This window comes from Aspergillus viridinutans, assembly GCF_018404265.1.
Source record: "Aspergillus viridinutans IFM 47045 DNA, scaffold_7, whole genome shotgun sequence".
In the NCBI taxonomy this organism is placed as follows: domain Eukaryota; kingdom Fungi; phylum Ascomycota; class Eurotiomycetes; order Eurotiales; family Aspergillaceae; genus Aspergillus; species Aspergillus viridinutans.
Window position 1 is genome coordinate 236,821 of NW_025091223.1, and position 24,857 is coordinate 261,677.

General features: G+C 48.7%; 7 protein-coding genes across 7 annotated transcripts; 3 read left to right on the top strand and 4 right to left on the bottom strand.

Annotated features, from left to right (window-relative positions):
• Positions 1–222: 222 nt before the first annotated feature.
• Positions 223–1,362, bottom strand: Aspvir_008556 (PIG-Y family protein; the record flags this gene model as incomplete). The annotated part of the gene is made up of 1 exon (XM_043271724.1): positions 223–1,362. The coding sequence occupies one exon, from the start codon at positions 1,360–1,362 to the stop codon at positions 223–225; it is 1,140 nt and encodes a 379-aa protein (XP_043127659.1).
• A 1,223-nt stretch (positions 1,363–2,585) lies between these two features.
• Aspvir_008557 (nuclear and cytoplasmic polyadenylated RNA-binding protein pub1) lies at positions 2,586–4,260 on the bottom strand (the record flags this gene model as incomplete). Its single annotated transcript, XM_043271725.1, has 5 exons — positions 2,586–2,755; positions 2,814–2,946; positions 3,007–3,654; positions 3,719–3,820; positions 3,880–4,260. 5 exons carry the CDS (start codon positions 4,258–4,260, stop codon positions 2,586–2,588), a joined length of 1,434 nt encoding a protein of 477 aa, XP_043127660.1.
• Positions 4,261–5,398: 1,138 nt separating this feature from the next.
• Aspvir_008558 (uncharacterized protein) lies at positions 5,399–6,495 on the top strand (the record flags this gene model as incomplete). The annotated part of the gene is made up of 3 exons (XM_043271726.1): positions 5,399–5,464; positions 5,522–5,647; positions 5,716–6,495. 3 exons carry the CDS (start codon positions 5,399–5,401, stop codon positions 6,493–6,495), a joined length of 972 nt encoding a protein of 323 aa, XP_043127661.1.
• Positions 6,496–9,334: 2,839 nt separating this feature from the next.
• Positions 9,335–11,902, top strand: Aspvir_008559 (arrestin family protein; the record flags this gene model as incomplete). Its single annotated transcript, XM_043271727.1, has 3 exons — positions 9,335–10,061; positions 10,129–11,195; positions 11,252–11,902. The coding sequence occupies 3 exons, from the start codon at positions 9,335–9,337 to the stop codon at positions 11,900–11,902; spliced, it is 2,445 nt and encodes an 814-aa protein (XP_043127662.1).
• Positions 11,903–12,827: 925 nt separating this feature from the next.
• Positions 12,828–13,277, bottom strand: Aspvir_008560 (putative quinol monooxygenase; the record flags this gene model as incomplete). Its single annotated transcript, XM_043271728.1, has 3 exons — positions 12,828–12,975; positions 13,041–13,153; positions 13,215–13,277. The coding sequence occupies 3 exons, from the start codon at positions 13,275–13,277 to the stop codon at positions 12,828–12,830; spliced, it is 324 nt and encodes a 107-aa protein (XP_043127663.1).
• Positions 13,278–13,953: 676 nt separating this feature from the next.
• Aspvir_008561 (esterase/lipase family protein) lies at positions 13,954–15,543 on the top strand (the record flags this gene model as incomplete). The annotated part of the gene is made up of 3 exons (XM_043271729.1): positions 13,954–14,037; positions 14,128–14,276; positions 14,349–15,543. 3 exons carry the CDS (start codon positions 13,954–13,956, stop codon positions 15,541–15,543), a joined length of 1,428 nt encoding a protein of 475 aa, XP_043127664.1.
• A 1,284-nt stretch (positions 15,544–16,827) lies between these two features.
• Aspvir_008562 (chitin synthase export chaperone) lies at positions 16,828–17,985 on the bottom strand (the record flags this gene model as incomplete). Its single annotated transcript, XM_043271730.1, has 3 exons — positions 16,828–17,013; positions 17,068–17,639; positions 17,748–17,985. 3 exons carry the CDS (start codon positions 17,983–17,985, stop codon positions 16,828–16,830), a joined length of 996 nt encoding a protein of 331 aa, XP_043127665.1.
• Between the last annotated feature and the right edge of the window lie 6,872 nt (positions 17,986–24,857).

The following is a 24,857-nucleotide window of genomic DNA, read 5'->3' on the forward strand; positions in this document are numbered from 1 at the left end:
GCAATGGAGTTGTCAACGCGTTTATTTTCGAGATGTCACAATGGGCGCAATGAGATACCTCTGTTAGCTGTTGTTGGATTTAGATGAGGATGATTGGGTGAAATTCTTCTTTATTGGATATGTCATGAACTTTATTATTTCGGATCAATTGTTTGAATTTAATGTCAGTATGCACTAGGGCACAAGCGGTCATTTAGGCTCTAAGCAGAGGATTTGAAGCACTCATGTATCATCCCCAGTGATATTGGCATGCTTGAAATACTTCATGCCCACCCAGGCAACGACAACCCACACCCACGACATGACAGCCGTTAAAATAATCAAGGCAGGATAGTACCCCACAATGGGCAATGTAGGATCATCCTCCAGCTCTGGCGGTGCATAGGGCGTCTCACCAACATCCCAAGCCCAACTCCAAACACCGAAACAACTGCCCATTCCCACCACGAAAACCAGCCAAGTCACGATTAAGATGATCCACCCCCACCACTCGGTCTCGGAGTAATCCCAGACAATTTCTTGGCTGGGCTTGAGGTCAACGACATGCGTCGCAAGGGGCGACTTAGTGCGATGCACAGCTCTATACGACGCTTCTGTCGGCAGAGCATAGTAGGAGTCCGAACTCGATGGGGGCGTCGGTATACGTAATCCCGCAGGACCACTGGTACTGCTGGTAGAGGAGTTTCCGAAGGCAGAACCGATGGCAGCCTTGGCATTCTTGGCGCGAGGTAAGGCAATCATATCCTCATCATCCGTGCCAATCTCGTCTCCAAGCACGTTCTCCTTCGAGAGACCCTTCCGCGGCCGCTGAGATGTAGAGGCAGTCGGGGTTCCCCGCTGGTCATGCACGAGGCCCCAGTTGGCATTGTTCTCGTTTGTTTGAGCCGCTGCAAGAGACGTAGATTGATCCTGCGTTGAGACCGAATCGGCTACGGATGGCGCCAGTATGTTTGTAGTCTGATCGTGCGGTGGCGCATTGCCATCCGCTCGTAACACGTCAAGCGTCGCCCGAGTAGCCTTCTTATCTCGATAGTCGAATCGCGTCCCCAGCAGCGCAGTTTTCCTTAACGAGCCCCTTCTCCTTCGCGTTCTCCGTTGTTGTAAAGCGCTCGACATCGCCCTCCCACCCTGCAAGCCGGAACCGAATTCCTCTGCATCGTGCTTATCACCGCCTGGATGCGATCGTTCGGTAGTGTGGTGCGTCCCGGTGTTCATTCGGAGAAAAGAGAATTTCGACAGCAGCGAGCCGGACGAGCTGCGCTTGTGTCCGTTGCTTGTGCTTCCCGAGCGTGCCCTTCCAGAAAGCCGGTCATCGTTGTCGATCGATAGTGTCACGTTTTTAGTGTCGTCTGCATCTTCCATTGGCACAAGCCGGGCGCGAGTGACCCGGTTGTAGATATACTAACATTCAATCCTTCGTCGTGCGAATTTGTACCCGTTCAGGGGCCACTCTTGGTGGAGATTCCATTCGGCGGATTAAAGTTGTGATGCAAAGGCGAGTGCGGGAGGCAGACGTGGTGGGCCTAAGGCCAACTTCCGGCGCCAACCTTCTCCGCACCACGAACCACGTTCCAGATGCATCTCCAAAACGGTTACTTCGATACATGAGTAAAAGGTCGACAAGGGGCCAGATTGATCCTTAAGGCAGCAGCCCTCCTTAAGTTTGGCAGAAGTGTAAAACCATATTCAAATATTACAAGAGCTAGCTACCCACAGACACGGCTCATTCACTTATTCGAGAAAGACGGAATGGTTCAAAGCCACTAGTATTTCATAAGACGAGCGTAAGGTATATCTTCCAGAGCGCCAGAGACAGAGATAGGAGCCAGTGTGAAAGATGGCGGCTCGCAAGAGACATCACAAAAGCAAGCACAATGTTGAGTCACGCGTATTGCAAGAAGAGCATAATCATAATTGTTGTACGAGTGTGCGGGACACCCGACCAAAAAATGTGGTAGCTGAAGGAACGAGAGCAAAATAGCACTATCAAGAAGAAAAGGCTTTCTGAATCGGCTCGAAATACATATTCATCCAATAGAGAAGACAAACATAGATGGAGAAGGTACGATACATGCCCAGAAGTAGGTAATTTATGAAGATGATAGTCAAAAGGTATCAAGTCGAGGACTAGGTAAGTGATGATAGGTACTTTTCGTTTGTTCCGAAGAAAATTTGAATCAGAAGTCCCAAAAAGCTTCGCTCACAATCTGCATAGAATCATTCAAAGAACAGAGCAGGGCCTTGATGCAAACAAAGTGGACTTGGGGTATTGGTGTACGTAAACACACAAAATTTCATTTGAAAAGAAGCACTTGAGAATGGAAAACATGCGCTCGATAATCCACTTCATAGGCAATCGTGAGACGAAGAAAAAAAGCCATAGGAATGAGAGAAAAGAAGAGGAGATTTGCTGTGAAAGTATAGAGTAGAAAGTGGGATAGTCCGTGAAATAGGGACTGGAAAATGAAACCGAGGACACCAAATTTCTCACCATCGCTGTTGTAAATAGCTGCGCACCTTGTCGATCATCTGGCTCGGCTGCTGCGGAGAAAGGCCCATATACAGCATTATAGGCTAGAGACAAGCTATGCTTGATAGCCCCCAAAGCCATTTCCAAAGTTGCCGTTGTTTGGCTGGTTCCAGCCAGAGTTGGGTGTGGCCTGTCCGCGGCCGAAGCCCGCATTCTGGGGGGCCTGGCCATATCCTTGGCCAGTCATTCCCCCCTGCTCCCAGCCTCGCCCAGCAGGAGTGGGGCCTACGATAGGATAAATTAGTCGTTATAACAATTTATTCGAAAGAAACATGAAACGTACCCTGAGGGGTAATAGGAGCTCCAGGGCCACCGTATTGAGGGAAATATGTAGCTGGACTGGAGTTGAAGGGTGAATTGGGTTGCTGGCCGGAGAAATTGTCGAATTGGCCGGTAGGAGGACGGTCCTTACCCCACTACAACGGTCAGTAAAAGAAGCCTTAAAATAAGAACGAAAAAGGCGAGAGCAAACGTACGCTGCATTTCAGAGGACGTCCGTTAACATTGTACCCATTCAATTGGCAAATAGCCATCGCAGCATTTTCGTGTGTATCCATCTTGATAAAGGCGAATCCACGGTCTGCTTGAAGGCGCGTCTCAAGTACATATCCAAAATTGTGAAAGAGAGGGACAAGGTCGTTCTGCGTAGTGTACGGAGTCAGATTACCCACATAGCAGGTAGTCTGCCACTGTGGGGTCTGCTGGACGACCATGTCGTAGCTTTGGACCCCATGCGTAGGGAAGTGGTGATGGCCAAAGGGTGTAGTGGGAGTCATGCCCATGGCCGCCATAGCCTGCTGTTGAGAAATAGAAGGCTGTCCCTTCTGGTTAGCCCAGTTGCAGCGAATGGCACGCGAACCGAGCCATTCGCCGTCCATGGCATTCAGTGCTTTGTCTGCATCGGCACGTTCACGGAAGGCAACGAAGCCATAGCCACGGGAACGACCAGTCTTCATATCCCACATGACGCGAGCCTCTGAGACCGAACCGAAAGCGGAGAAGGCCTGGAGCAGGATCTCGTCATTGACTTCGTTGCTTAGATCGCCAACGAAAATGTGAAAGTGAGAAGAAGTATCTTCCTTGTTCGTGGAATTTGACTGGTAAGCCCAGTTCACTCGAATTTCCTATATCACACTCAGTAATGGGACGACAAGGCGACGAGTTTGTAAGTATTTGGAAAACGCATACCGACTGGTGGATTCGGCGGCCGTTGAGGGTCTGCATAGCCCTCTCAGCCGCGCCAGGGTCATCATATTCGACAAAACCGTAGTTGTATCCTTTGCTGTTGAACTTTCAAAATGTTAGCATTGCATTTAAGGATTATTGCAATAGGGAGGGGTAAAGCTTACATTCTTGTCGGGGATGACCTTCACGCTCTGGACATGACCGGTGGTCTCGAAGATTTGCTTCAGGATATCCTCAGTCACCCTTGGATCAAGCCCTCCAACGTACAGAGCTCTCTTGTTTGGCTCGGGGGCGGCCCGGCGCACATATCCACCAGCACTGGTCGGGGACATCATGTTCCCGGACATCGGGGACGTGATAGCAGTTGGGATAGGATTGGTGTTCTGAGGAATCACGACAGGCGGACGAGGCGGGGGTGGCATATGGGAAGGATTGGCTTGGCCGTTGCCCTGAGAGGAATCATACTGCTGACCCGAAGCAGAAGATGCTTGCGGAGGCGCAGGTGGGAGGGTGGAAGTCCCAGAAGTGGGCAGGTTCTCGGCCATTGTGGTTGATAACAGGGCAAAATCAGCAATAACTGTTAAGCGAGACAATGCACAAGTGGATCGGCGATGGAAGCGTTAGGCTGGGATGCGCTGTTTGTTGGTCGACGGCGCACAGCGTTTAGCTGTCAACAAAATCGATGTTGGTCGAAAGGCGGAAAGCGACGCGGGGATCGAGGCACCGAAAGAAGCACGATTTCGCTAGATCAAGAGAATCGAAGAGACGGCAGTCTTTCAAAAAGAAAATAGCTCAGAAAGGAGCTCTGTGACGAATTAAAAATACGTTAAGTCAGGACGACTCGAACACAGCTCTTTTCAACACTCAGCCCCAACAAGATTTTAGATGTGATGGTAGAAAAAAGCTTAAGATCCGGGTTTGACAAACACAAGTGATTGTCGGGAGAGGGGGAAAGAGACGAAGGACAAAGAAGAATAAAAGCGCCAAAAGGGAAAAGCGAAACAAAAAGAGAAAAAAGGAAAACAAGATCACAGAGATCTTGACACCAACAGAAGAGCGATGGAGGAAAATGCGAGGAGTGAGATGAGATGGAAACAGGAGAAGAAGAAGAAGAGATGTGATGTGATGATCTTTGGTAGGCTACTAGGTAAGATGCTCTACCATACCTTTACTAACTAGCTCAGACGGGAGGAGTTTCTAACCAACATTTGGAGCAAAAGAACGACCAAACAGTGGATGGGCAACTGGCAAAGAGCCGCTTGGGTGTGTGACATACTAGTCCAGATGAGGTTAGCGTGTCAGGATATATGCCGCTGGTCATGAGAGGGCGCTTAACTTGACTCTATTTGGTCCTTTTGAATGAGCTCGATTTGGCAGAGATTCTCCCAAGCACAGAAGACAGACATTGGGCGGTCTGAAAATTGACATTGAAGGTGAGCTCTTCAAACGATACTCTAACCGAATGAATTTTTGTCCTTGTATGTATCTTATGCATCATTTGTTTCGATCAATGCATAGTCTTTGTCAGTTGTCTGTGCTAGACTCAGGGACAAGATACCCAAAAATGAGAGAACCATAGGCATGCTGCCAGTGTCGAACTAACCTTGTCGCACCCTGCAGGTAGTGCCCATCATTGGACAAAAATCTTCAGTCCATTTTAGATAAATCGGAGCGTTTGCCGTCATGGAAACATCAAATTATTCGAATCCAGAGTCCCTTGCTGTGTTAACAGCTATGGTCAATCAGACGGTAATGTGGCATCTCTTCTCGCTGATTTCGTAGGTCGATAATACTAACTGCCGACAGCTCGTTGAAATGGGTCGATTTTTTCGAGCTGGTGGCTCAACGCAGGCCAGGGCTCGTTTCAAAAAGACTATCCCGGCGACTCACGAACGTTTCCAGGCTGCACTCGACGATCTATCTGAGCAAATAGTATGTGTTTAACTTGACTTTTCTGCGGCATTTCGTGCTTCAACGGGACAGCTATTGACAGTCGGCAGTTTATCGCAAAAGCGTTTCTCGAAAGAGACTATGAGGAAATCAGAGCAGAGAAAGCAGCTGTACAGCCTGCTCAAGATGTGGCTATGGATGAGCCAAGCAACAGGTCGGAAAATGAAGACGTACAAGAGCCGCCCCAAAAGATAGAGGAAGTGCCAGACACTAAACCACTCGAGTCCCAATTGGACGCAGAGCCTACAACCGCGCAAGAGCCTCTCAACGGCGATAAGCCGTCGCAAGAGACCGAAGGCAAAACTGTCAAGGTGGAGAAGCAGGAAGGACAGTCCTCGGCGCCAGATCAATCAGTCCCTGGAACTACAGAAATCAACTTCGACTCTATGCTCAATGACACTGGGGGTGGGCCCAATGAATTCGATCTCCATCTTGATTTTGGAGACGATGACATTGGCAATCAGAATTTCCTGTCTGGCACTAGTCTTGGAAATACAGGTATCGGCGGCGATATCGGCCAGGAGACCGATCAGTCGGGCGCTATGGCGTCGATGTTCTCTAAGGAGGGGGTTAATATCGGCAGTGGTCCTACGGGAGGCGTTGCATTCGATTTAGAGTTGCAGAAAACTGATGGATTTTCAGCCCAGGACCAGCAAGCGGGAGGACAGATGAGCAACCACGCGGATGATGTTATGGCGCCAGGGGAATCAAGCTTCGATGATTTATTCATGGAGAACGAAAACTTCGGTGGAGAAGGGCTTGGAGACCAGAATCTGCTAGGGGACGACCTGATGAATATCAATGAGCTAGATGATAACTGGTTCACTTAATTTGCAGTCGTTGAAAAACAATTGAAGAAGCATTAAGGAACACATTCTCAACGCATATCTACGGGGCACACATGCTTAGTAGTTTCCAGGATCAATGCATTGCGGGTAGCCACCATTTCGCACCAGAGAGTCGAGCATTCTTGATTTGATACCGACGGTAGGGGTGTTGGCATCCATAGCTCCATAAAATTATCTTGATGCCAACGAGGATCCATGCAAGGGGAACTGTGTAACAGACTAACATTCCGCACTCCACACTCCACACTACGCCTACGTTCTGTTGCAAATAAACTAACTAGCATGATAAATTAACCATAACAATGACGTATGATCTACTCATTTCACTCGTTAGCGAACCACAAGCAGTCTTGGTATCATCAGCCCTATCTCGTACCTGGCGAGTTCGGTTGACTCTTGGCGTTTGGGCCTCAAAACATCTATTTTAGGCAGGGAGTACTTGTTTCGTGACCCTGTACCTGATACTGCTAAAACAGTTTCGGACAATCTACAGTCTAAGGGCTAGACAAGTCCCACCCCCTCATCTGAAGATGTGACTGTGAGGTGCGCAGGTCAGCTGCTAGTGATGACAGTAGTAGTATACACAATTTGCACTTGAAGGCCAGATCCAACCAACAGCATCTCCGCGGAATCCTCCAATTGCGCATTTTTCATTAGCGGAGTTTACTCCCACTCCTGTCCGGAAGAAATCTCCAAAAGATCAAATGATGAGGTCATCAGCGGCGTCAGGATCCCCACCAGCCTCGGTTGCCGGCGATCCTCATATTGGACTTTTTTCTACAGGTACCCCGGAGATATCAGGTTCTTGGGTTGGGCTTATTAGGCACGAATCTCGGATTTGTGTGAAGCCATCAAGGAGCATAGCCTAGATATTTAACTAGAGAAAGTTTACCCCAAAGATGGCTAGTCACTCAAGTTCGGCTGTGCTCTTTATCATTGATTCCTGAAGGATCCATAATCCATTACTCATAACAATATATTAAACATCTGACTAGTGGTGCAAGAACAGCCAAGTATCATGAGTATGGGGTTTGGAAGAGTTAAATCGTTCATGTGCGGCGTGCCACAGGTACAGAATAATAATGATATCACTGATCGATTTGATCCCATCACACTGGCAGAGATCGACAGGTGGGATTCATTTGAAATTTTGAGCCCACGCATTTAGATCAATGTTGAGATTCTGTTATATCTTGGTTATTCCTCGCTGATAAGCTGCAGAGTGATAAGGAGAAAAACAACAATGAAAAAAAAACCCCAATTTAGAGAGAAAAAGAGGCAACAAATATGGAATCTGTACCTCTTAATGCCGGAATACCCGCATATATCTCGACGACGTCATCCTTCTAAACCAGGAAACAGCCTAGCGCCGGAGTTTTAGCAGCATCAAAGGCTTAGCATCACCTTTCTTGAAGTTTTGAATGCTGAGGGGTATCACATGGGAAAAGATGGCTTACTGAACAAAGCATCATGATCATGTAGCACTTTGCGCATGATCTACATGACAAAAGCAGGAAGTCTACCTGCGAAGCACTGGGCAACTTGAGATATGAGTAGCTAGGAACCTTCCCCGAAAACCGCGCAAATGAAAGCCGATTGAATTTAGGTTACAAATGGAAGGACGCCTGGTGATTGGACTTCGTTCTGTGTATGATCCGAACTCTTTTTCGTGGATCGTACGTGTACCTACCTTACCTATGCCAACTGCCAGTCTGCCGGCTCGCCGGATCCATATTCAGCGACCTGGAGTGGTGGCTCGGCGGTATTTCGCGTCATCGTAGAGTTATTTTCCAACCATAGATTCATGATCCCTAATATAACACGAGGGTCTATCTTCTGGGCCCGAACAGAAACTGCCAAACTATTAGGAGGTTCGACTTGTCTGATGACAATAATACCAAGACTTCATCTGTCACCCAAGGAACGAACAAATAAACTGTTCCGCACCGCCTCACTGTCATCGTGTCTATTCCGTCACCTCTTGTGTTTAGGTTCTTGGAATTTGCCATCCTGCAACTCTGTTTCGCTGGAGTGATTGCTTTGTACCTACCATAGCATACCCCCGTCTCTGTTCCTTCTGGTGTTGTCTATCGACCCTTGACAGCGAACTTCCTCTCTTTCAGCAATCCCCGCATCATCGGCCCTTCTGGCCTGTAATCGAATTAGTGGTCTGTGGTGATCGTGATCAGCAGGCTGTGTGTTTCCCCCTCACTCCACGCCGACTTAACCACAGAATAACCGAGACACTGGAGAGTCGACTGCCCACGCTTTGGAGTACTATCACAGACTCTTTACAACTCAAAACTGAATTTCAGTCCAGCGATTCTGGGGGAACGCCTCATTTCCATTTCGGGCCAAAAATCAGTGTGAGCTCCTTGCGTGGTCGATCATCAGCCGAACCAGCAAAAGCCCCAAAAGTCTAGAGGCGCCAAAGGGAAAAAGAAACAAGTGAATAGGAAGGGAAATAGTCGCACTACTCAATTCGGTGGGATTGCGCGTAAGAAACAAAAGCACAGCCATACATTATCATTTTATTCTCCCAAAATAAAATAATAGACAGAAAAAAGGAAAAAAAGAAAGGGAAGAGATCATCCTTAATATTATTACTTGGGAGCTGCAGAAACACGGGGTAAGTCTGTTGCTCTTTCTCTAACACTGTCACTCGCTTCACTTTCACCTTTTTTCTTTTTTGCAACCCACCGTCTATCTTCTATCTCCCTCTCTGTTTGTTATCCAAAAGCTCCTGGCTTCTGTAGAAGATCACCTCAGTGCCGATTTCATCCGTCTAGTCCACTATGCACTTGCCCCGGTATCCTTCAACATGACAGCTGCTCACCTCTCTGCCCTACAACAGGACCTATCTAGGTCAGGAAACCCTGAGATATTCCAATCACTCTCTGGTCTGTTCACTTCCAGATCAGAGCGACGTCGGTCCATTACTTCAACTACGGTCAACACTGATCTCACGGTCGAGCAATTTCCTAAACAAAGCCAGAATCGTCGCAGTTCTATACTAAGAAGGCTGGCGGGGCCACGGGAGAACGCAAAGCGCTTCCTCCGCTTGGGCGCGCCGCCCATTAACTGCTCATCATCGCCGCCACTTACCAACACTACTTCCACAACCGCTACCCACCCGATGTCCCGGACGGCGCGGCCACGTCCTGTGTCCGAGATTATAATATCTCCCCATGACGCGCGAATGTTAGTTTCTGCTGCAGCGGCGGGGAGAATGCGATCCGATTCTTCCTCTACGGTGTCTATGACTTTAGGTCCGGCATCGGGGCAAGATGGCTCATCAGCGTCGGACGCAACGGCGTCGTTCCCTCCTCTCCGCCATGAGAAGATTGTCGCAACAGGGAGCGGTATCGCTGTTGGAATTGCGCTAACAGAGCCCGTCTTGTTTCTTCAAGGTTATGATCAGAATGACCCGAGTACCAAGAAATCCGCCATACTGCGCGGGCAGCTGCACTTGAAAATCACTAAGAGCGTCAAGATTAAAAAGATCTCGATATGCTTCCGGGGACACGCCCAGACCGACTGGCCTGACGGTATGCTTTACTCATAAGTTTGTTTACTCTTAGAAAAGAGCCCTACTGACTCTGAAACTCTTCCTAGGAATTCCGCCGAAGAAGATTCATTTTCATGACAAGAAAGACCTGGTCACTCATGGAGTGATGTACTTTAACCACGGGGATACTGCCCTTATGCAGAACGATTACGGAGCACATTTCTATCAGCACGCTAAACCGGTGTCCTCGGTGACAGCCAAAGATGGGTCGACAACGACTACCCGGGAACTCTTCTCCAAGAGTGGATCGTCCCCGTCCCTCAATCAGTTGACCGCGAAAGAGCTCAAGCGCCTCTCCTTACAAGCTAATCACGCATACTCGCGCAGTTTTGGAAAGAACGAAATGCCGTCCAGTAATCAGTCGCATCCCCAGCGTAACTACAGGATGTTCCCAGTTGGTGACTACCTGTATAACTTCGAATTTCCCATCGATGGCTCTCTTCCGGAGACGATCAAGACCGATCTAGGCTTTGTCAGATACGATTTAGAAGCCATTGTTGAACGTTCAGGCGCATTCCGGCCTAATCTACTGGGCACCTTGGAAGTGCCCGTGATTCGTACACCGGCCGAGGGCTCGTTGGAGCAGGTTGAGCCCATCGCTATTTCTCGGAACTGGGAGGATCAACTGCACTACGATATTGTCATATCAGGGAAGTCTTTTCCGTTGGGCTCCCAGGTGCCTATCGCCTTCAAATTGACCCCCTTAGCCAAGGTCGAGTGTCATCGGATCAAGGTTTATGTGACAGAAAACATTCAGCATTGGACAGCGGACAAGAGTGTGCACCGGCTGCAGCCAGCAAAGAAGGTGTTACTTTTCGAGAAACGAGCGGATTCCGCCAGTGTGAGCACCTACCCGGGCAGCTCGATGCGTGTCACTGCAGGTGGCGGCATTGATTGGGATCATCGTGCGGCCGCTGCGAGAGGCGAGGAGATAGTGGATCGTAACCGGACGAATCTACTAGGAAATCTGGCAAATGATTCAGGCGTTGGCCCCACCGAAATGGAGTTCAATGTTCAACTTCCTAGCTGCCACGAAATGAAGAATCGGGATGAATCGCAACGACTGCATTTTGACACGACGTACGAGAATATTCAAATCAACCACTGGATCAAGGTAAGATAGCCTACGTTGAACATTTCCCAGTTGTTGCTGACTGACTTGATATCTAGATTGTGCTGCGTCTCTCCAGAATTGATGAGCGCGACCCAAATAAGCGCAGGCACTTTGAAATCTCCATTGATTCTCCCTTCCACCTTCTCTCCTGCAAGGCCACGCAAGCCAACATCTATCTTCCTGCGTACACCACTCCAAACTCGGATCCGGGTCTGCCTACGCAAGAGTACGAATGCGGTTGTCCTGGAGCGGCAATGGTCAACAGGAACAGCTCGAGCAGCCAACTATTAGTGCCTGATCGGGAAGATGCGCCGAATGGCGGCACTGTATCTCGCAGCTTCACCAACGGATCCGGGGGCTTGGCTCGTCCGCCGCAGGCCCATCTCGCGCATGAAGCGAATGAGCGTTTCCCCCGTCCTATGCATCTTCTTCGAGCGCCATCCTTCGCTCCGCCTGCGTTTGAAGACGTTCCACCTCCGCCGCCACTAATAACCCCACCCCCAGAGTACAACTCGATCGTGGGCGACAATGACAGAGAGGCGGTCCTGCAGGACTATTTCTCACGCTTATCATTTTACGAGGAACGTGACGGAGATGAACGTGGCCGTGGCCGTGTCGACGTACCCCTCACTCCAGGAGGCCGCGTGAACCGCAGCATGGATGTTCCTCGAGAATGGGTTCGGCTTGGAGAACCGGCTGTCCAATAGCATATGAGATCGAAATTTGAATGAGTGGACAGGATTTACGACGTCATGAATTTTTATTGTGTGACTTACTCGTGATAGGACCAAGCGGGAAAGTGTTTGGAGTCGGATCTAAATGGCGGGAATCTGGGTTTTCAATATGTTGCGTTTGTTTATGGGGGGACTCATACCGATTCTATATTTCTCACTCGCCGGTTACTCTTGGCGAAGGCGTAAACAGGCTGCATTGGAAGGTATTAGGCGGTTTGATTCGATCTCGGCGGCGTCAACATGATCTCGAGCAAATTCGGTAACTACACATATCATACAAGCATCAGGAATATAGTGCACTGTGCCGACCTTCTCTTGATTTCATCAATGGTGTTTGGCCTCAGTGGAGACTATTTTGCTTTGCTGTAGATAGTGTTCTCGGTGGCTTTTATGCCCTGTCAACTGACATTCTATACATACGGAAGCTATCACAATGACTGCACAAGCCAGTAGCCCAAAGTGAGGCCGACGCAGATTCGATCCCGTCAACGAAAGAGCAAGACTTTAGTCACAGGCGGTCGGAAAGCTCCCTGGCTCAGCGAGACATCGATGATTGAGTTCGCTGTCTGGAGCGGTTCTTCCAGCGGTATTATAGACAGTTCATGCCTTTCATACAAGGTAGTAAACCCGATGAGATGGTGCATGTTGCAAGTTTCTATGTTTCTCATCACTACTATTTTCCCTTATTGACCGCTAGTAGTCGCAGCCTACCGGACATTGCTTCTCGGGTTCCAAGTTCAGTTAGCTAGTCCGTAGGTGTATGCCAACCGGATAGCGCTCATTATCTGCACAAGCACTATAGTCCACTTCTGACATCGGAAGTCCTCGTTCAGACAGACAGACACAGACATAAACTAGTCCACACAGTAGCAGTCTTGGCGTTGAACGGACAAACGCCCTAGATCTTCGAGCGACCATCAAACCCAGTAAGGAATTTCGACCTCTTCATCTCAGGCGGTTGCGCCAGGCAAGGCGCAAGCCGACGCGAAAAGTTCTTGAATTCCTGTGTCGACGCATGCTCCTTCAGGTTCGCTGCGTCGGTGTACCTTGCTCAAAGTCAGCCTTCCCTTGATTCTCAGACCGAATCGTTGGCGAATGCGACGAGACTCACTTCTCCACGATGATCAACTCATCGGTTCCTTCGGGTCTAATGGCGAAGTAGATTTGAGTCTTGGGCTCGTGCGCCTGGATATGCTTCGCGAGGGCCCCGAATGCCTCTACGACCTGGTTTCGATCTCGAGGTTAGAAACCGGTCATTCTTGGTAAAGAGTTAAGGGGCACATACCTCGTCGTACTTCCCCGGTTTGGGGACGAGCTTCACGATGTTGTAGATCGCGTCTGAGGACATCTTCGGCTCCTTGGTTTTCGGTCTGGGTATACACCTGGCTACAGGCTGTGGTGGATCGAGGTGAAGGCCGGTTTCGTTATATATACTTGCTCGTTAATTTGAGTTTTGAGACTTTGGAGGACTATTGAGATCTGGAGGTATGGATGCTCATGGTCCACCCAGGTATCGATTGGCCAATCGCCGAGTCGGCCTCGGGCCGGTCTGGGCGTGGAGAGATTGAGATGAGTAGATGAGCCGAGGATGTCAATAGACCATCGATTGAATGCTGAAGCAGCAATCCAATGATGAATGATCACATAATCAACTCTCTGTAAGATCTTTAGGTGTCTTACGCATATTATTCGGTCATCATAATCATCCTGCTGACGTGGTTTTACTGATTCTTTGGAGGTTATTCGAGAGAACCATACTCTGAGTGCAATATCACGAAGAGAGGTGTCTCTTCCCAGATGTATCAATCAGTGTCGAGTAGAGGACGATACATCTGCAATTGAACAAATTAATCGACACCATAAATTTACCATGGTGGTTCACCATCATTGGCTGCGTTCTAGATTTGGCACGTGATGATACGGGCACCAATGACGTAACGTGATATCGAGACTTCCATTGCGGTCCAAAGTTAAGGTAGCCCTTACCTCTCGTACCATTCGAAGTATCTACTTAGCATTCGACCATGAGCGAAGATGTATCATCCCCATCAACAGAACGTCCTATCATGAGGAAGACACTGCTGCTAGTTTTCATACACGGGTTCAAGGTCCGTTCGCTTGTCTCATGTTCCGGTTGTTGCTCGCGTGTTAGCAAAGCTCGGGAGAGTCGATCAGGCCTCATACTAAACATCTCATAGGGCGATGACAACACCTTTGCCAGTTTCCCAGATCGTTTACGTGCTGTAGTTGCTCGTTCACTTCCCACCGTCAAAGTAGCTACCGTGGTATATCCCAAGTATGAGACTCGTGGTGGTCTTGAAGAATGTGTGGTGAGATTCCGGGAATGGTATGTCGAGACACGGGCCTGGACTATTCATACTTGATTTGCAATCCCGCTTACACCTCTCTCCTTGAGTAGGCTCCAGGACAAGGTTATCGACTTGGAAGTAGCCAATCGTACCACATCGCCGACCGTTGACCCTTCCGTCCACGTTTTTCTAGTTGGTCATTCTATGGGTGGCATTGTCGCAGCCGAGACCCTGTTGTTGCTCGCATCAGAACAGCCTATTCCTACAAAACCATACTCAGATGTATCCTCAAGCCATGCTTCAGCTAGCTGCGAAGCAAATTCGAAGACTGTTGGAAGTTCACGACTCGTGGAACCAGGAACATTCATGTTTCCTCATATTCAGGGCGTGCTTGCATTCGATACACCTTTTCTGGGAATTGCTCCGGGCGTTGTGTCCTACGGTGCCGAAGGCCATTATAAGAATGCCACCACCGCATATAACACACTATCGGAAGTAGCTGGTTTGTTCGGTTTCGGAGGAGCCAGTAACGCTTCGAGGGAAGGCTCAAACGCCACACAGCAAACACAGCCCAAGCTTCTACCTTCCTCACCTGCCGGTACTCCTGCCTCGGCTACTGATGCTGCTGCCACGCCATCCTGGCAGCGCTGGGGTCGATATGCCATGTTTGCAGGGGCTGCAGGTGCCGTGGCTGCAGGCGGCGCCGCCGCAATGTACACACAACGGCAACGACTGACGGAGGGTTGGGACTGGATTTCTTCGCATCTTATATTTGTTGGGTGCTTAGCGCGCCCCTCGGAATTACGACAGCGTGTGGCGCTATTGTCCAAAGTGTACAACGAGCGAGGGATACGTTGCACGAATTTCTATACGTGCTTGGGTAAAGGCGCCCCATCATTGGTTGAGAGTAATACAAATCAAGGCAAGACTTCGTTTAGTCAACGGATCATACGCTCAAAGCACCGCACATTCTGTACCCTGCCGACTGAGGTCGAGACGGGTCAAGGCACGCCGGAATTTCCCGAATCGGGATTTTCGTGGGTCAGGGCGATCAATGATAGGGCAGCGGACGAAGTGAGTGCCCATATCAACATGTTTTTGCCAAACCAGAATCCGGCATATTTAGAGCTAGTCGCCGATGCATGCAGATCCGTGGTGGAATCGATTGATAAGGGTTGGTACTCCACTGCCACAGGACCTATCGAGGAAGTTGATGATACACCGCCACAGGTTGGCAAGAGTAATACTCCACCGAACACTGGGAGTGAATTCATGGACGCTGACGACGTCGTGCTCGTGGATTGAGAGTTGTGGAAGAAACTCTATTCTGTCCAAGTCTGGAAAACGTGATATGTTCATTTCTTATCCGACACTTGCCAACACTTGAGCATTGGACCTCGTGTACACTGCCTTGGTCCGATAGACTGCACTCAAATCATTGGACATTCTTTTTGACACGTTGTCTGTTCGTCTCCCGCAGCTTCCGAAAGTCCGAGGTTGCATTGATGTCCTCTGGAATCACCGTCCACGTTGCATGCCGAGGCCTGCTTAGAAATGGCCGGTCGTGTTGTACCCGGCTTGGAGATGTAGCATGTCCTCATCACGTTGCCACCGAAGAAAGTTTGGAGAGCATCTGGGTACACGGCAATTCGTACGATCAACAGGCAACGAGCAACCATTCTCCTCCACCAAGCGTTAAGTGTGCCGCCGCTGGCGCATGGTGCTGCAGCCTATGTGATACCAATAGACGTAAAAATGGATCAAACCAATATTTCATTTGCCGTTCCCGCTAAAAGCGGCTTCTGATCCCTGCATGTGAAAAATGACAGTGAGATGATCATGTTCCGGAGCTCTGGTTTCACACAGTCAGATTTGAGCTACGCTCAGTTGAGGAAGTGTGACGATGTATCCAACCGTGCATACTCTTGGACCTGCCGTATTCTTCCTAGCCGGGGACATCTTCCGTCTATCCGCCCTGCATTACGGAGTACTCCAATGGAAATGACATTGTTTAGGAACCCTCCGAGTATGCTCCGTATGCTTTCGACGAAGGATTTATCTGCAGTGTTAGTCACAGATTTAGCTTACCACTGAAATGGTGGCGCGTGTCTGTTGAAATGACCAAGTTCAGTGGACGCTCTAATTGGCGTCGATTAGATGACACAAGAGCAAAGAACGCTACATCCCATTCAATAGTAGGGTCAGATAACCAGGAAACCAGCATAGAATATCATGGACTGGGTGCAACATACATCAGGGTATTACTGTAACATGGTAAATGGTAAAGGATTGGTGCAGCTTTACTAGATTAAAAGACGACAACAAGGGTCTCATGCTTTCCCCCTCCCCGAAAAATAAAGCGCAGCGCTAAAAGTAAAACATCCCTGCAAGATTGGACGAATGTCGTTGACATATATGGAGTATGGAAATGATAAGGTCCACAAATGTAATGCTTAATGTGATGGCTGATGCATGTAATATCCACCCGTGAGTCCCGATGCATGAGACCCGGCTGATCAAAATGTCGAAGATGTGATTAAAATATCGTGTACAACCATACAACCAAAAAAAAGATGATTAAGAACCAGGTCAATAATTGTGACCGCCATAAGTGGAAACCCGGTGATGATACATGCTCCCAGCATACTCCGAGTGAGAGTCTTGATAGACGGTCGTTCGACGGTCCTCCTCCGGAAGAAGTTCTTTGACTTCCCAGGTATTGGGCTTGATGCCCACCGAGAACTCGAGGTCTTCTTTTGTGATGTAATCCCAGAACTACAAGATCAGTCAACATTGCTCCAAGTGGGAAAGAACGAAGAAAGAAATTACCTTGTAGACCATCATGACGGCGAGCAGGTTACAGAACGTAGCGAAGAAGAGACCATCCAGGTAGTGCTGTACGTTGTCACAGATTGTATCGCTGAATCCGTACAAAAGCACCTGCCCGCAGATGAAGACTATAACCCCAAATGCGATGTGCCCCAGCGGCCAGCGGTCTTCGAGGGTATTCATTACCAAGAGGAGTTGCATAACAAGATAAATCGCGATGCTGATCGCATTGAGGATGTATAGCACCACAAACAGACCGATGGTGTTCGTGGGGCTCATGCCGCCCCAGGACTTGAAGGTCAACAGCGAGATCACAAATGAGACGACAAACATGGTCGCGGACGTCAGTCGTATGAGCCAGACTGACAGGAAGGTGCCGTCTTCGTAGAGTTGGAAACCGACGAAACCATTGATGAGCAGACAGGTGCACAATGCAGAGGATAAGCCATTCTGCACGGCCACAAAGTAGGGGAAAGGACCACTTCGAGGGGGAACCACACCGGCATCAATGACCAATGAGCAGATAGTCAGAGCCATGTAGATGTAGAAGAATGTAATGATCTCTTTACGGCCTGATAGTTCACAGGGTTAGCGTGACATTTGAAAAATCGATAAAGCGTGCGGTTTCAAGCAGGAGCTTGACTTGCGCCCAGAGGAAGGGGTTAAGGTTCGGGACTCACCAACTGCGGTGAATTTGGACCTGACATGCAGAATCATAATTACCGTCATTGCTAGAGCGATGATATGAACGAAGGACGCAGCGCCTTCAAAGATGATTGTGTTTGCCAACTCGATATTCCGCGCATAGCAGTTCGGAATTATGCCAGTAGATCCTGATATCGGGGACGAAGGGCCCACCAACGAGCAAAGGGGGAGCGCTGCCTTTTGGCAGATCGAGTCGAATTGACCGAATCCCATTTTGACGAAACGATTAGAGCCTAGGAATGAAGAAAAACGAAAGTTTGGCGACGCTTTCGACAGTGTGTTGATATCGAAAGGAGCGGAGTTCAAAGATTGTCTCCACAGCGATGGCTGGGTCTGGGACCTGGAAAATGCTGACGTTCAAGCCCCCTTTCTGTTTACAGCCTCAAGGCGATTTCAAGCGTCCAACGAACGACCACAAGCCCCAGTCCGGATCATCAGGAGTTAGCGAAAGTCAGAGCAGTATGATGACTCTTGCTTGAGTCGTAGTCGGGCGACAACCAGACCCTCAGACAGCGGGATGAGGGGATTTCGTGTCCAGAGCCGCCATTATCACGGGGTACGCTAAGGCAGATCGGGAATGGCCTATCATATTTTCTATTTTGAGAATAGCGTATCTCCAGGTTGCTGTCGTATGCCAGAAGTGGTTAGTCTTATTTCTAAAGTGAGCTTAAGACATGCTAGCCTTTTATAGCTAGCGCCCCAGTACCTTAGATCTCTTCGAGACTCCGACAAGTCTGACGCCAACGGCCCACGACTACCAGCCAGCCAAGAACTCCCATCCATCGGCGATTATCAGCTACCAGAGGAACTGAATAACCGTCATAATAATAATGTTGCCACGGTAAGCCTCACCCCTCTGAAATCTGAAAGGCAAGTGGACGCTTCAATAATGATTGAGGCTGTATAAGACTACGAAGTCGAAATTTGAGTTAGGCGCCGTGATTGATCTTGTCGCGTATCACCTTCTGTACGGAGTAAACGGTGGACTGAAACGTCCGGAACTAATTGCTGACCGCCTCACAAAGTCGCAGAGTTAGGTAGAGTTTGACTAGCCCAGGAACCAGGCGTCATAGGTTATCTCACTGGTGTTCTCTTTTCCATTATTATTTGGAAAAAAATTGAATCCTGAAAATATTATTTAATTGTATTATTGAGTCCCTTGGTACGATGAACTAGTCGGTTCCTCGAAATCGAGAGTCCGCGATGGTCAAACGGCTCGAGTCTCAGCGATTCCACTAAGAGCTTGAGAAGAATCTTCCCTCGGGCTCTATCTACCTGTAGGGACGAAGAAGTGGAGGAACTCTTGAACTTCAAAGTTTGGACCTTGGAAGAAGCCCGAAACCAGATCCCCACACCCCGATGTGAGGCTGGGAGCAAGCCATCTGGAATTCTGAATTCATGAATGCATGGAATTATCCCTTAAAGTTGACAGCAGCTCAATCACACCTCCGCGTGGAAGAATTATTAGAATCCTTTATTTCTGCCCTCTACCTCCAAGGCTGGTTTGACCGCTATCCATAATACCACGGACCATCTGGAACCCTTGTTCATGGTCTTACATTCTAGGCAGAAGGAATCAAGTCAGATCCTTATTTCGTTAGGTAAAAATGGCATGGCACCATACGCGCTGAAACCTATCGACTAGTCTTGCATCACTAAGAGAAAAATCGATCGATCTGTGATATTGACAAGCTTTCGGTTTCACTCTCACATGTGAAAGTCGGGATGAATTATCCGCTCTTCAATCATCCGATGTCCCAAACCAAGCAATAATGCAGGGCCAGAGACCGATGAGCTCCAGACTGAGTGTCAGGCAATTCCGGGCGAAAATCCTGACGACACCCAGCCGAACCCGTCTAAGGTCACTGTGGAGAGTGGAGTCGTCAACTTGTCCGCAAGACGCCACTACTCTGTACAAAGTTGCAGTTAAGTTTAACACAGATACACCATGTCTCACCATCGCGTGGGTTCGATCCTGCACAATGCAACAACTAGGTATGGCTTCTACAAGGTTCCTGGACAACAGAGTCCTTTGCCTTATTATTGTTATTACCGTCATCATTTCTGATGAAAATAACATAATTATTTCCAGCATCCAAGTTTTCTTGGCGACATGATAGTCCCCCCTGCCCCTGGTCTCTCAGGCTGCCAGCAGCTCAACTTGGCACGATCGAGGGCCAACGGCATTCTAGCAAACCTTCGAGGCTTGCATCAATCACATTCCCTTGACCAGGGGCAAGCAGGTAATCTTCAAAATCCCATTTTGTGGCTGTGGAAATATTGCAAACCTTTCTCGGATACGACAGAACGGGAAAGGGGATAGGACCTAGACTAGGTAGGCCTCATTATTATCATTTATTGCGGCTTCGAACCTTCGTCATGCACAAAGTTAAGACTCGGGTCCAAAAAAGAGATACCGTGGATTTGCTACGACTTGTCTCTTCCTTGGGGCGGAGCGTACCGCCAAGTTTATTTGAGTCGCATTTTTAGTATTTCTATTACGATTCGCAGGTTCCAGAACGAGCTGCAAGGGTCCTCCATATGCTCGTTTCTTTCTAATATTAATGGGATTATGACTCAACCCATTTGGTTACTTTTTCGAATGAATGGTTCCTAGAGCCAATCACTTGATAGTGGTACGCGATCTAGACATACATCCTGGGAAGGTGGAAATGACGTCTGCTAAAGTGCTCGTCCTTCGAACTTCGAAGAGGAGCAGCCTTTCAGCGCTCAGAATTGATCCTCATTAATTGAGACATGCATACAGAGCACATATTTCACACTTGCAGGGCAAAATCAAGCGTCTCAGACCGGGTGTTGCGCCGCGATTATGGCTGAGATGGGGCTTTGACTCCGTATCATTTTTTGACTTTCACCCATCTGCCCACCATGATGCACGATGGCTTGCTCGCTAAAATGTGCTAAAACAACAGTAACATCCGGTATTTCGGTATTTTCGGAGTGCATTACCCACAGCTCCACATCGATATTTGATCACCCTAATTGACTAGAGGGGTCCAGTTTTCTCTTGTGGATCAGAGGCCAGGTGATAACCAAGCGCAATATCTCCGCGTCAGTTGTCGACTTGTCGTCAACACGAAACAGCCTGCTAGGCGGCTAGCCTGTCACTATCCGAGATTCACCTCTCCTCCGCTTGGTATGCCTGGGAAATCCCGTGTCGGGGTCGGCAATGATGGACGACTCATCCGCTAAACACACTCCGGCCCTACTGCCTAATCCAATGAACCTTTCTCTTTCATGCCAACCTGGCATTATCCTGATCTCTATGACATCGTAATTGCGTATGCATGGAAGATCCTAGCTAGCGCCACGTGCGAGTGAAGCATCAACGGCTGCGAGGGACCGTGTCGATCTCCCATTGAGCCGTTAACGACGAAGCAGTCATGAATCTCGGTGTCATGGTGAGGCTAGTCCCCAACCCTACTCCCTTCAAAATGACCCAGCAACATAGCTATGAGCTTCCACCTGATGCCTGTCGCTCCTGTGAGGCCGTGTACCGCTCCGATTAAGCCGACAACAGGCCGGGCCCGCAGTCTGCGACATGGGAGGAGACTTTCCAAACAGACCGACCACGATGCTACGCAATAAGATTGCATTGCGTGTATGTGTTAGGTCCAGATAGGCTGGTAAAAGGACGGTAGGCTTGGTAGCCTGGGATACTTTCAGGGAGGACCGAGATTCGGCAGCTAAAAAGAAGGAGCCCGAGTGGTTCCTGGAGCTTTTGCCTGTTTTGTTAATACGCTTTGAGCTTGAATCCTCTCGACCGTTCGGCGTCTATATCTGCTTCTGATATTATTTTACAATTTGCACTATTAGTATATTTTATTTTTCATGGTTTCTAACTTTCATTTACCGTTTCCTTAGTCCAAGTAGTGTCTGGCATTAGCAAGAGCATTATTATCGACTTTCATCTAAATTATTCGATATGAATTTTCTTGCCTAACCCTGGTGCATCCGGCTTGTGATGGGCCCCAGTCAACAGATGCACTTGTAGCAAGACACGACAAACATCACCTTGCAACAGCCCACTACGAAAGGCGACATATATCTTCATCGTTTCCTCACATCGTCCGCAAGGGCTACCGGCTGCTTCTTCGCATTTCTTTCCAGCCGTTAACCACAATTCGGGAAACAATCTTCAATCCACTTTGGGGTCTTTCATCGCTATCTATCCGCTGTGTATCTGCTGCATAATTTGAACTCTTCACCTTCTGCAGCTTCAACAGCGATCTCCAATACTTTCAAATCCTTGTATTCGCTTCTTGTTGCATGCGGCCACAATGTGCAATTATTTCAAGAACTACTATATATACAGCTCTTGCCGCGAACCATCGCAACATTTCATCCGTACATCGGTCGACGGAGCTAAGGAGAGCAAGTGTCCGGACAGCCCTCATGACAGATTCATTGTAGTCGTGGGGAAATGTCGCCTCTGTCGTTGAGCTTCTATCCATTGCATGTCCATGCGTCCAACTTTCGGCAGCTACAACCAGAGACTGCTAGATGGTCGTCCTGAAACGGCGCACCGCTTCTATGCGCTGTCTGGAGTTGCCCACCCTCTGTTGACAAGGTCTTCTAAAGAAAACAGCCTTGCGAGATGGAACAATATCGACGCGGGGTATTTCATCTTCTGAATATCTCGACTGTGACTCGCAGAGTCACAATAATGACTACGAATTCACTGTGCGATCTACTTCCTAGGGACTAGGGATCACCTCAATTCTCGGATGGCCTTTTTCCCCGTGATATAAAATCTCCTCGTTTGCGAAGCAAATGGCAGATATGCGTGTATAATTCGGAGTTGGTTTTTTTGGCATGGAAAGGCGCTCGGAGAAGGAGGAATTGGTGGTGTTGGCGTTCTTGTCATGTATACCTACGCGAATGGATTTTCTTGCATGATTTTCCCCTACTGGCGCCTTTTTTTCCCTTTTCCTTTTTCTTTTTTATTTTTCCTATTATTCTCCCCTGTCTCTAGTTTCTTCCCCCTCCCACCTCAACTTGCTCCTCCTCGCTGGTTCCTCTTGGATTGGAACGACGCCCACTAAAGCGAATGCCTCGATTACTGCCATATCACAACAAGATACCACTATACTTTACTGACCGTCTGCACCCGCTGCTCCGGGCCAGATTCACGTGCTGGCTGTACACGACATGCAGTTCTCTAGCAATCAGTTGAGACACCTTTTGATTCCTTGGACCTAATAAATCAAAGGGTTAGGTTTGGACAATCTGCGACGCTCGAACGATATCGGCAGAACGTACAGCGAATTATGAGAGACGTGGGCTAGCAGCTACTCCTTCTCGGAAGATGATCAAACATGCCTTGGCCGTTAGGTGGGGGTCAACCCCCGGACTTTTCCTTTCCTTCAAATTTTACTTTGTTCGCTTCCGTCTTGTTTTCAATGCCGCTTCTTCCAAACATTCTTCCTTGCAATCCTTCAAAGCACTTTTGAGTTGAACTTTGAGATGAGGAAGGGGCAATGCAAAACAACAGAAAACGAACAAAGGCCACGCACCGACAAACTCGAATTATGTTTCTCCCTCCCCCCAACCCCCAATATCTTATCAAGGTCAATTAATTTTCCTTTCGACCATTGACGCAAAGACCTGTATCGCACCCCAGACAGTGCATTGCCAAGGCCATATGCTACTGCATCTCCTGAGGACCAGATGAGGTCTGCGCTTTTCTCTACTGAACGACATCTCGCAGTGGGGTTTGCATATACCGTCCGGTGGATAGTAATACTAAACCATAGAGATAAGCACAGCCGTGCTCCTCCTTTCCTCTCGAAGTTAGAAAGCCTGAGTTGTGCAGCAATAAGGACAATTCGGCGTTGCCAACGCCAAAGACTGGCCTAAACGAACCAACTAAACCAATTGGCTGCCATTACTAATGGTCCCGGAGGTAGTAGTCTAGGGAGTTGGGTTCCTTCGCCCGTGGCACGGCATTGAGCAAGCTCTACGGTCTAAAGCGACCAGGGTGATGGGATGGAAATTGAAATTATTGATAAATTATGTCAAGACTGACTGGGGGCCCCTGCTGCATTTCCCCCCTGCTTCACTGGCTTTGCTCAATCCTCGAATCATCAAAAAAATATTCTCAGGCTTCCCTGTGTCGACTGGTGATTTGACAAGTGCGTACCATAGACCGCCGGCAGCCTTTCGGTATGTCCGTTCTGTGTGGCTAGAACCAATGTTAGTTTGTACCTTATCTTCGTCCAGGTTAGCTTTATTTTTCTGGACCTTTCGAGCGCTATGTGGAATAGTGATGGAACGATGACATTTCCACTGCAGCCTTGACAGGCGTGGCTACACAACCGCCGTCAGGACTGCACTCGGACGCTTTCCCAGCGGCAGGTCACAGTACTCGACAACCTTTCATCCTTACAACTCACGATGGAGTATTAATGGGCACAGTGGGCAACAAATCAGAAGCAGTTTCGGGTACGAATGGGTTTGTATAGAGGTGCTAAAAAAGTTTACAGACCTTTTAGACTCGCTTAGCTTCTTCCGATGGATGCGAAGCGCCAAATAAATGAATGGCGATTCAGGCGGATCGTGCCCTCGGCCCGAGCGTGCATCGTGGCAATTATGCATACATATCAGGTACTGGTGAGCGAGTGGTACATCTGCTATACGAGCCGAGAGCGCTACGGGAATATAAACGGTAGGGTTGTCGAGAATAAATGAATCTACAATGGCAGCGTTACTTTGCTATTTGCGCTATTTAGAAGTCCTCTATTTCCACCAGAATGTGAAGACTGTCGTTCAATAACTGTCATAGACCAGAAGAATCGCCGAGTGCACGTGGATTTGCGTACGAAGACATCCGTTCTCACGGAAGGCGGAGCGTAAAAAGTTCGACTGTCTTCCCTTCAGGGGAGAAACCACAAGATCGATAATTTGAAATTACATTACTGCAATCGAGTCAGCACTGGTTCCTGACCCATGTGCGATCCTAGTGAATCAACTGCATTACTCAAAGCAATCAGATCGTAGCGCTGACTACATTTCCAGCTGACCAGCGACATGATGAAGATCGACCGTCGATGCGTTCGTTCATA